Source organism: Coenobita brevimanus, unplaced genomic scaffold, assembly GCF_032717465.1.
Source record: "Coenobita brevimanus isolate Jiangsu-jjx unplaced genomic scaffold, ASM3271746v2 jjx.HiC_scaffold_2751, whole genome shotgun sequence".
NCBI classification, from domain to species: Eukaryota; Metazoa; Arthropoda; class Malacostraca; order Decapoda; family Coenobitidae; genus Coenobita; species Coenobita brevimanus.
In genome coordinates this window covers 73,965-85,525 of record NW_027643710.1, presented here as the reverse complement: position 1 = coordinate 85,525, position 11,561 = coordinate 73,965, and the positions used below count along the sequence as shown (strand labels likewise).

General features: G+C 41.9%; 1 protein-coding gene across 1 annotated transcript; it reads right to left on the bottom strand.

The window, feature by feature from the left end:
* Nucleotides 1-7,652: 7,652 nt before the first annotated feature.
* Nucleotides 7,653-9,801, bottom strand: LOC145390031 (uncharacterized). The gene is made up of 2 exons (XM_080265114.1): nt 9,205-9,801; nt 7,653-8,102 (listed from the first exon to the last, which is right to left on the bottom strand). The coding sequence occupies exons 1-2, from the start codon at nt 9,799-9,801 to the stop codon at nt 7,653-7,655; spliced, it is 1,047 nt and encodes a 348-aa protein (XP_080121240.1).
* Between the last annotated feature and the right edge of the window lie 1,760 nt (nt 9,802-11,561).

The window sequence follows — 11,561 nt, the reverse complement described above, 5'->3', positions numbered from 1 at the left end:
GGATATCATATTTCCAAAGTACGGGATGCTTGTAGTTTCATATCATCATCATCATCATCATCATTCTTCTCCCACTATTATACGCCAGGATCCAGGAAGGGGTGATAAATTCATGAGAAACTTTTTATTTTCTTCTAATTTTCTTCTTGTTTTCGTTTCTTCTCGGTAGAAAGTTAAATTTTTGGTGGTGAGTCGCCAAAAACATTTGCTGTTCACTGTTCATGGGACTAGGTTTAAATGCGCGCCAATGTCTTCCCATTCTACATGAGATATACGTACTGTATAGAGGTTCTTTATTTTTCTAACGTATGCTTAAACAGTACAGTATATTTATCCTTTTGCTGCATGTACTGTGTTAGTACCAGTGATGTTCGTGTTCTGTTCATTCTTGAATGCCTTGTTACTGTAGAACAAACTCGTACGAACAGTTAAAGACTAAAATGAACGAAATAGCACTCAAAATATCGTCTGAAATAAAATAAAACATGAGTATCAATATTTACGAGAAGGCGGGCTGATGGAGCGCGCCTGGTCTTTTTTACGCTGTTTACGGTGTTAGTAATCGTGATGTTGCTGTAGTCCAGGCCCTTAGGGACTAAATTGTGCAGATTTGTCTACAAGCACCAAATTTGGCTCAGATGTAGACCAGAACATACTTATTTCATTTTTGGAGGGCGCCAAGCCCAGCGCTCACTCGGGCCGCCATGTTGGCCAAATCCAAAATGGCTGCCAGCTGATACACGATTGTATCACAACTTCGTATCCAAAGTCGTAGAATCATGAATGAGGCACTTTTTATAGGTTTTTGACCTCAAGGATTCCAAATCTGACCTCTGTTTTGAAATTCACGGTCAGGATAACCCCCCAATGGCATAGAAAACGTCAAATGAGATCAAAACTATAAGTCGCGACAGGGAGAGGTGGCGGAGAAGCACCTCCCTCAGGGAGGAGTGAGGAAAAGGCTTTCCTTTTCTCGTCCCTGATTGGTCTACGGTGATGGGCAGAATGGGGAGGTGTGAGGGCGCTTATATTTCCCTCATATTACCGTCACCAAATTGATCGCCATGGTTCGAAGCTTTATTTATTGCTACAGCAGTTAATATGTGTACACAGACTATTACCTGTGGTATATCACAATACATACAGGTGTGCATGTTGATATTCTAGAATATGAAAGTCCAGCCAAAAACATTTAAGGAGTAAAACATTAGAAAGGACAGGATAATACTCACCATAAGCCAAAATCAGGGAAGGAGAGAGAGAGAGAGAGAGAGAGAGAGAGCAGAATACAAACACGTGTGCTTTGAGGGAGTGGTAATGACAAGATCACGTCCACCGGGTCATAATTGTCAATCCTAAGCCCCTTTCTTCTCTCCCCTACCCCGTTGCTCCGGAGGGCGTACATGCATGCATTCAGACATATTTATACATACAGTATATACATGCATCATATATATATATATATATATATATATATATATATATATATATATATATATATATATATATATATATATATACAGTACATAGAGAGAGAGAGAGAGAGAGAGAATAAACTGGCTTAAACCAACACCAACAGGAGCATCGCTCATTGTGAAAACATTGTTCACCTGTCAAGATTTTTTTTTTTTGGATCGATTTTACGCAGGTGTGCTAAGTTTATATTTTAGAATAAAGCATTAGAATGGCCATACAATATACATCTCAAGCCAAAAGCAATGCATTCCGTCGGACAAGCAGACAAAGCAGCTGGAAGGTGAGGTGAAGAGTCAAGATGCAAAATACAGAGGAAACAAAGGCAAACATTCTCTGAGGCTCACACTGCGCTCACGTCCCTGGGGATTGTCATGGAGGGCTGAAGGGAATCACAGGTCACAAGATCCACCTGTCCATACTTGCCACTCCTTAACCCTTTCTTCCCTATGTTGCTCTCTCTCTCTCTCTCGAAACACACCACAACAAAATGTAAGCAAAAACGTATATATATATATATATATATATATATATATATATATATATATATACGTGGAGGGATTGCATATACCGGTAATGAGTTTATTGACGTGGAACAAAGTGTACAGGTCCTGGACTATGATAGTGAGAGGGGGGCGCGCGCACACGCGCGCGCACACACACACACACACACACACACACACACACACACACACACACACACAGCAGAATATACTGTCTCTTGAGAATTAGCCTCCCTCCTCAGGTCACACACACTCTTGGCTGCCTTTCATTTTAACTTCCTTCTTCCTTATGTATTATGAAACTTATCTCTAAATCAAATCCTTTATCAATACCCCTCTAATGTTTCCTTTTTTCGCTCGAGAGAGAGAGATAGACAGACAGACAGAAACAGACAGAGATGAGTTGAAGGGGAGAGGCTGGTGCAGTACATTTAAGGTTATTAAATACGGCGATGAATTACGGATGACTTGATGAGCCTTATAATGGGATACTGACTGCATAAGTACAGCATGATAAATACAGTATTTTCCTTTGTATTTCAAGACCATGAAAAAAGAGATTATAAAATATAATGAAAACACATCACAACAAAATGTTACAAAAAACGTACATACATACTACATACATACATACATAGAGAGAGAGAGAGAGAGAGAGAGAGAGAGAGTAGCACCAGACAGGTGAAGATGTCTTTCCAGATTAGACGATACACCTGTACTGGTCATCAAATGGACTCCTAACCTCACTCACGCACCTCCCACCCCACCATCCACCAATCACAGACATTCCAGTGGGAAGAGAGTGGGATGAGCTTCTCCGCCACCTCTCGCTGTCGCCACTTTCAGTCTTTGGAGGTTTCATTTCTTGGAAAAGCCAAATCTGCTCTGTGTGTGTGTGTGTGTGTGTGTGTGTGTGTGTGTGTGTGTGGAGGGTGGGTGATGGGTGCCATACGGATATCTGTGAGGGGAGTGTTATAGAAATGCTTGTGTTCATGGGCGCCTACGTGTGTGTGTGTGTGTGTGTGTGTGTGTGTGTGTGTGTGTGTGTGTGGAGGGTGGGTGATGGGTGGCATATGGATATGTGTGGGAGTAGTGTTATAACCGATTTAATTTAGCCCAGTCTCACCTAACCTATCAATATTTGCTCGAATTGAACCCTGCCTAACCTCGAATGACCTAATCCAACCTAAATCAACCCAGCCTAATCTAGCTTAACCTCACCTAACCCAGTCTAATTATATATAACCTCACAATCTCACCTAATCTTGCCATACCTAACCTAACCTATTCTGACGCTGCCTAACCCTATCTAAAGCGACCTAATCTCACAATACCTGACCTAACCCAAACCAGCCAAGCCTAAAATGACCTAATCCAACCGAACCTAACCCAACCTAACCCAACCAAATAAAATCCAACCCAAAACCTATCAAAACCGACGTATTCTAAAGCAATCTAACCTAATCCGTCTATATCTAGTCGAACTGAACCCAACCCAACCAAAAATTACCTAATCAGACCAAACCCTGCCCAAAGTGACCTAACCTAACTTTCGATCGGCTATATATTCGCTAATAAATTTTGCTCCTCCCTGAAAGTCTACGGATGTCACATTCCAAGTTTCGCCCGTTCTGTGTACTAGTATGAGAGAGAGAGAGAGAGAGAAAGTGTGTGTGTGTGTGTGTGTGTGTGTGTGTGTGTGTGTGTGTGTGTGTGTGTGTGTGTGGCGTTGCGTGTGTGCGAGAGATAGAAAAACCCAACTGTCGGTGTGAACCAAAAGGCAGGAGTGGCCATAAAGAATTTTCATGTACACCATTGGGGCTCCTCCACGTGATTCATAGGCTACGCCTTCGCCATCAGACGTAAGTGATACCGTTATAGGAGATCCCTGGCCACAGCAGACCTACTCGCCACAGCAGACCTACTCCCAACAGAGACCTACTCCCCACAGCAGACCTACTCCCCACAGTAGACCTACTCCCCACAGCAGACCCACCCTCACAGCACGCTCAGGCATATGTGTAGCTCTGGTGGGCTAGAACAGTAAGTGCTTCTGTTATACAAGACCCCTGGCCACTGGAATCCTTCTCTACTCCAGTGTATGCCTGGTGCGATAAAGCTGGTTCCTGCAGCCTTTAAGAAAAGTACAAGGCGGAGACAGCAAGGCCGCCAGAGCTCTCCTTATATGAACCTTTATGTAACGAGCCTGTAACACGCTAGGGTCGAATTGGGCAGTAAGGTAGGATGCTATGGTGATTGTAGATGGGAGGAGGAAGGGAGGTTGGAGGAAGAAGGAAGGAGAGAGAGGGGAAAGGAAGGAGGAAGGAGAGTGGGGAGAGGGAGAGGAAGAAAGAAGGGGAGGAATGGGAAGGAGCGAGGGAGAAGAGGAGGAGGAGGAAAAGGAACAGGGAGAGACAGGAAGCTGGAAGTGGAGGAGGGAAGATACCTATAAGACAGACTGAGTAAGGATGAGTAATAAGGAAGAGTAAGACATAAGATGCTGAGGAAACGAAGGAAGAGAGGGGAGGAGAAAGTAGGAGGAGGAGGAATTAAGAGAAAAGACGACGAGGAAGGGGAAGCGTGAAAGACGAGATGGAAGAGGGAGATGTGACAAAGAAAAAGATAGGGGAGGACTAGGGTAAGAAACAGAGCGAGGTAGGAAAAGGAAAGAGAAGAAGGAATGAGAGGACGGAAGAACAAGAGAAAACATTAAGGATGCTTACAGACTCAACTTCAGCTTCACACACACACACACACACACACACACACAAACCTACCCATTCATGCCCACCCACTCTCTCTTCCTCCGTCTTGTCTGGCTGGCTGGTATCCAACTCGGCTGATATATGGACATTATTTATTGGCTTGTATCCTGTCACTACACTAAAAAATATTATTCATTTTATTTCTTCATTCCAGGTCATTCAGTCTAACATAGTGGCTGAATATCTATTACCTAAGGTGGTTATTGATAGGTCGCGTCCATACCAAATGCTTGCTGGTGTGGACGGGTGCAGGTGGAGGTTGCATCATTAGCTCATACAAGTGACCCTGCTAGACTGTTTTCAAAGCTTACGGGGCTGGACGAGAAACTTGTTCAGTAGGCTAATCCTAGTAAAATGCATATTAGTGCCAGCCCGCAACTTCATCAGCAATTTTTTACGATGACTGTGGCCCCCGGTGGATTATCTAACTGTCAGACGTAGAAATATATGACGCTCTTCATTATACCAACGCTCCTGGAGGGCTCGTGGAAGCAAGAGTTCATGTGTGGAGGACACCTTCATGTGATGGCACCCACACTGAAAGCCAAATTAAGGCAACACAGCCACACATTTGCGAGATGAAAGATAGCCAGGATGTGTATCGGGGTGCTGAGAGAGAGAGAGAGAGAGAGAGAGAGAGAGAGAGAGAGAGAGAGAAAGAGTGTAAGTCTATGCAGATTATAGGTTTGGATTTGGCTTCATTTACATATAAAATGGAGTGTTTTGAAGGTTGCGGATGTGGACTTGCAGTTTGGTCAATTTTTATTCAACACACACACACACACACACACACACACACACACACACACACACACACAGGAAATTTCATCTAACATTTACATTCGCCTCTGTGAATGAATACTTTTAGACTATCATAAGGTGTGTTTGTCTACTGGTAAATGTTAAATAATCTTCCTGTTTTTCTCTGTACCTCTAACACAAAACTCACCTCTAATTCCCTAACAAGTGGCCGTGCTTTCTCCTAGCTACAAAAAGTTGTACTGAATAGGCTACAATGAAAAAAACACTCCCATCACCATAGTCAATAAAGGAATATACTTGTTAAGATACACTCGTACAAGATGACCAATATATAGAGCTCCACCAGAACTTCACGTACCTGTGTATGTCGGGAGGATGGCTCAGTCGGCTAATGTGGGCGTGGTTGTGGCAGTAGGAGTAGGAAATGAATCATTGATGAGGGACAGATACTGGAGTGGAAAGTGGAGCGTTGTACTGTACATGGGCTATCTTGTGTGTCTGGAAGCGATACTGTAGGTTCACCCTGATCTGTTCTCCGTCCAAGATTATTTTCAACCAAATCAGAGAAGGCTGTAAATTAGTACAGATGTCCCCAGTGTTGTCAGCCCCACATTAACTTAAGACACTGGGACCCCGCGTGACTCCACACCAATTAGTGTCACTCGGAAAACACTAAAGACAAGCGAGAGAACAACAGAGACACGACTAGCACTACCTGAGATGCTACCAGTTAGCCTTTAAGGGAGGGACGGGGAGCGTGGGAGCCTGTGTGAACGGGCAGTGAGTGAGAAATATTAGAGATCTGTGGAGGAGGGAAGAAGCCAAGGGCAGAAGAAATTAAACAGTTTTTACTCGAAAAGTTTACCACACACACACACAGGTGACAGCATGAAATGTGTGTGATGGTGTACATACGAGAGATGCTCGTGCTGATGATGGTCGTGGTGGAGATAATGGAAGACTTTGAAATGATGATGAAGCTTGGTGGTGATGGGTACGGATAGGTAGAAGCTGACTAAGACAGGTGTGATGATAGTGAAGTGTGAGAAAATCATGGAATCATGGTGATGATGATAAACAGGGTGACAGAAGACGGGGGTAAGATGAAATAGTAGGACGCTAAAGTAGTGACGATGATGGTGATAAATTGCAGAACGTGAGCAGTGAGGAGAATGCAGATGGCAGGAAGGGTATGGTGAGTGGATGTGGGTGTTTTCAGACTGGGGTGATGCTGCCTAGATGTCAGTGGCGTATGGAAGTCCATGGAAAGGGTGGGTGGGCATAGGGGTGAATCCTTTTTTTTTTTTTTATATTAGGGGACAAGCGAAGCCAGCTTCTACAGCTGGGGTATTTAGGGGGGCGCTGTAAGCCCCTCCAGGAAATTTTTTGAAAATCAAGCATTTTTAGGGGCATTTTGAGACCTCAGGTGGGATATATTGCACTAATTTGATATTCAATTGCAAAACAATATAAAGAAGCTTATGTATCTTGGCTTGCCAAAGCCCGAGCCCTGACACATTCTGAACAACGAACCTCACTACACAAGCCACAGCTGAACACCACTATCCGTCTGACGGTAGTCCCTTCCCCTCACATCGGATCCACAGACTAAAGACCGCTACACTCCCAGTCAAAACTCACACGTTCTGGACACGACCAAACTGATGAATAATATATTACGGAGTGTCCCACTCCCAATATACAAGAATAAACTTAATGTATTAGGGATTACTTAGGTAAAGTATTGAAAGTAATATACTAATACTTATGATCAAATGGTGCTTATAACAGCGTGTAATTGAAGAGAAGAATTATATATTTGCGTAATGCGTATGATGTTTCTCTTCTCTGGCTGCTCATGCCAGCTAACGACCGTCAAACTTCCTTGCCAGGAGCAGCGTTACCAGATGCCAGTGACAGTAATATCGTACAGCCTTAGTCAAAGTTATCGTATTTTGGCTCAAATTATCGTATTCAATTGCTAAACCTAATCTTCGCGATACAAAACTATTAGTACACTTAATTCTTGACAATCAACTTGAATTAATGTTATCTAACTAAAAAAAAAAAAAAAAATCTATCATCTTGGGACCACGTGTTTCTACTGTAAAGAACGTTAATGAACTTACTGTTGTACGTGGCCCTTTTTCTACTCTATGTAGATGTCTGGAACATCATATGGCTCCTCTCCAGCAAGAGCTGTACTAGGGTACAGCACTTTTGAATTCATATTACGCAACATAGCTCTTGATGGTGTGAAAGTACAGTTGCTATTTTGGTTCCACTGCACACACTGCTTAGCTAATAACATGTCTCCAACAGTGTCGGTTTTTAGCCTGTTTCTGTCTTTACTTTTCATCCTGTTAATGTCTGAGAATATTCGTTCACAGTCAGCATTGGAATGAGGTAATGAGAGTACTGCCAGAGCAAAATTTGCCACACACTCGTATTTCGGGACTCCCTCATCATCAACCACCGTTTTTACAGTTCCCCAGAACTTATCAGGGGAATTTTCTTTGATCATCCCCTTCTGTTGAGCCATACTTGTTACTTCTGGTAGATTGTCCATGCCAAGCCTCCTCCACTCATCATCCAATTTCTGAAGGGTCAGGTCATCTTGCTCAATAATTCTTGGCAGACAGCTTGCAAGGGGAACAAGACTTTGTTCCCGAACTCCTTGATGCCCGACATTAGCTGGGTTTAGTATGCTCAGTCGTGACAAAATTGGATCTCCAAAGTCATACCTCTTCTTCACTTGCTTGGCAGCAGTGACAAGGAATGATCTACACCCGAGACGAAATTCTTTCATTCTTTCTCGGTCGTTGTACATTGCTACATTTTCCACTGTCCTCTTTAACACTGATGCCCCTAGGTATACTTGTTCAAGCAATAGAAATTCTCATTCTTCATCTGGATCAACATCAGCCAGAGATCTTTTCATCACATAATCCCGGTTCATGTACATCAGCAGAATATCTTTGTATAGTTCACAGGCTTGTCCATGCAGTGAGGTTATCACAACGCACTCACTTTGAAACAGTAGGTTAAATTGTGTAAATTTTTGTAACACACAATCCAAGAAACAAAAATACAGTCTGCAGTAAGGATCATGTAACATCTCATATGCTTGTGCTACTGATATTGCATTATACTTTTTATGGTGCTGGAAGTGCAGATCAGTAAAGAACATCTGCAGAGGGGCCCCACTGTTCAAGCATTCTTCTCACGACTGCGGCATATGAAAGCCAGCGGGTCCTGGAAAGTGTTAAAATGCGGTGCTTTTGTACACCAGCAAAATCCTGGAACTCTGAAAACTGAGCTAATCTCTTGGATGATAGTTTTAGGATGTTGTGAACATCGTGAACTAGCTGTTCAATACTATTGGGAAGCTCCTTACATGCCTCGGAGGCACATAAATGTGCCGAGTGACAAATGCACTTCATTAAAAATATTCCAGGACACACTTCTCTAAATCTGCTGCTAACGGAATTGTGCTGCCCCATCATTGTGCTGCAGCCATCAGATCCAAAACCAATAACATTACCAACAGGTACATTAAAATCACTCAGTGTATTCATAATTTCAGAGAATATTCGTCTTCCTGTTGCACCCTCAACAGTTCCTTCTGGATCTTCAGCTGTAAATATCGGTACCAGACTCCAAAATTTGCTTACTACTTCTCGTGAATCTGCAAATCGTACCACTACACACAAATTCTGAGAAGTTGAAATGTCCGTTGATTCATCAACCATAATGCTGAACTTTGTATTCCTTAGTTTTTCTGCTAATTCTTCCTGGTAACATTTTGCCATGACTTTCGTACAAACATTGTGGCATTTGGTTCTTTTCATATGTAGGTCCTTTGCTATGGCAGAGTCAGGGAAACAGGCCTTCACTACATCACATAAATGGTCTGCAGCTAAAAGTGATACATTATGTTCTACCATGAACGCTGTTAATTTTATTTCTGCAGCCCTTACTGCATCAGCTTTACTGTTCTTAACTTCACCACTTGCAAATGCCTCAGATATCTTTTTTGATGAAGATGGTACTGACAGTTTTTTGTGTTTTACACTTTTCTCATGCAATTTAATTGGCGTTATTTGAGCTGATATTTCCACTCCACACACACGACACAATGCCTTCAAGGCACTTTTCTTTGAAGGCTGCAACCACGGAAACTGTTTTTCCCACGCACTTCTGTACTTTTGCTCACATCTCTGTTTATTCTTCGATAAATCATCACTACGGGTCTTTTCTTCTGTGCCTTTTCTTTTATGTATTTTACTTTCAGACATGTTTTACGTTGAGGTAATGCGAAAGCTGTCAAAATTTTACGCTCCTGGGTATAGTTGCTCACTCGTGGGCACACAAGGCGAGGGGAGTCAGGCTACTGGGAGGAGGCCAGCAGCCCGGGCAGCGAAATTTTTTTTCCTGCCCAGTTCCGTCACTTTGCACATATGGCAACGTTGCCCTGTGTTTAGTTTGGCAACGCCGCGCAGCAGTGAGCCATAGGTCATATAGTTTTCGCTGCCTTAGCTTAAATAAATATAAAAAGGGGCCATACCACTGTCTTTACTTCGTCACTCGTCTGCTGAGAGAGAGAGAGAGAGAGAGAGAGAGAGAGAGAGAGAGCGAGAGCTTGAAACAGTATAAAATAATAACATGCAGGGTCATCAATAAAAAGTGAGTATGCAAGGAAGATACTCTCTACACTTTGCTAAAATTAGTTATATGTTGATTTAATGAAAATGCGGTACGTCTTAGGGGTGGTACATGACTGTTCGTTGAGAACACTTATCAGTAACATATGTTGTAGGCCTATACTACTTTCCCTGTCATTTCTTGTCATTGCTCCCAGACGTACGATTCAATCAGCTGTGTTTACAGGAGAGAGAGAGAGAGAGAGAGAGAGAGAGAGAGAGAGAGAGAGGTTAATGACCCATAATATTTTATTACCTAAAATGCTTTTCATGATCATTCTTAAGGGTTAACCTTGGTAATTTCTGCTGGAAGCTGGGAAATATTGGTATCAATGATGCCTGATTATCAATGTTTCATTAGACATTTTCTTAGTTATATATGTCAGGTTAGATTTCAGATTATTTTCTTGTTTTTCTTAGGTATATTAGTAAAATCATTTGTCAGGTTGGATTTCAGATTATTTTCTTGTTTTTCTTAGGTATATTAGTAAAATCATTTGTCAGGTTTGATTTCAGATTATTTTCTTGTTTTTCTTAGGTATATTAGTAAAATCATATGTCAGGTTACATTTCAGATTATTTTCATGTTCTCATGTCCTTTATTTCATGTTAAGTATGCTTGAAGGGTTTTTGTATTTGATGAAATGCAAAGCTTTATTTGTTACGGTATAATCTTTATTAAATATTAAACACCACCAGGCACCATATGCTATTTCCCATGTGCTGATGACAGGCATTGGGTCAGACATGAGACATTATAGACCATTGTGTGCAAAATAAGTAAATCAAGAGAAACAAGGAATTAAAAAAATAAACAATATATTCTATTTGGTAATAGCATTGGGCTGGGAACACATTTGCTGATCTTCAGTGAGGGACTGAATGCAAAATAATGATTGGAAAATAAGCAATTATTGTTGTCTATTAAGGGTCTACTTTGTTGTTCGTGAATAATCTCAGACAGTCTGTGCAACTGACCCAGTGATGCGCCATTGCCGATTGTAAACACAGCTGATTGAATCGTACGTCTGGGAGCAATGACAAGAAATGACAGGGAAAGTAGTATAGGCCTACAACATATGTTACTGATAAGTGTTCTCAACGAGCAGTCATGTACCACCCCTAAGACGTACCGCATTTTCATTAAATCAACATATAACTAATTTTAGCAAAATGTAGAGAGTATCTTCTCTCTCTCTCTCTCTCTCTCTCTCAGCAGACGAGTGACGAAGTAAAGACAGTGGTATGGCCCCTTTTTATATTTATTTAAGCTAAGGCAGCGAAAACTATATGACCTCTATGTCTCTATTATTCTTTCAATCCATGTAAAATATAGATAGTCAGGTATTATATTT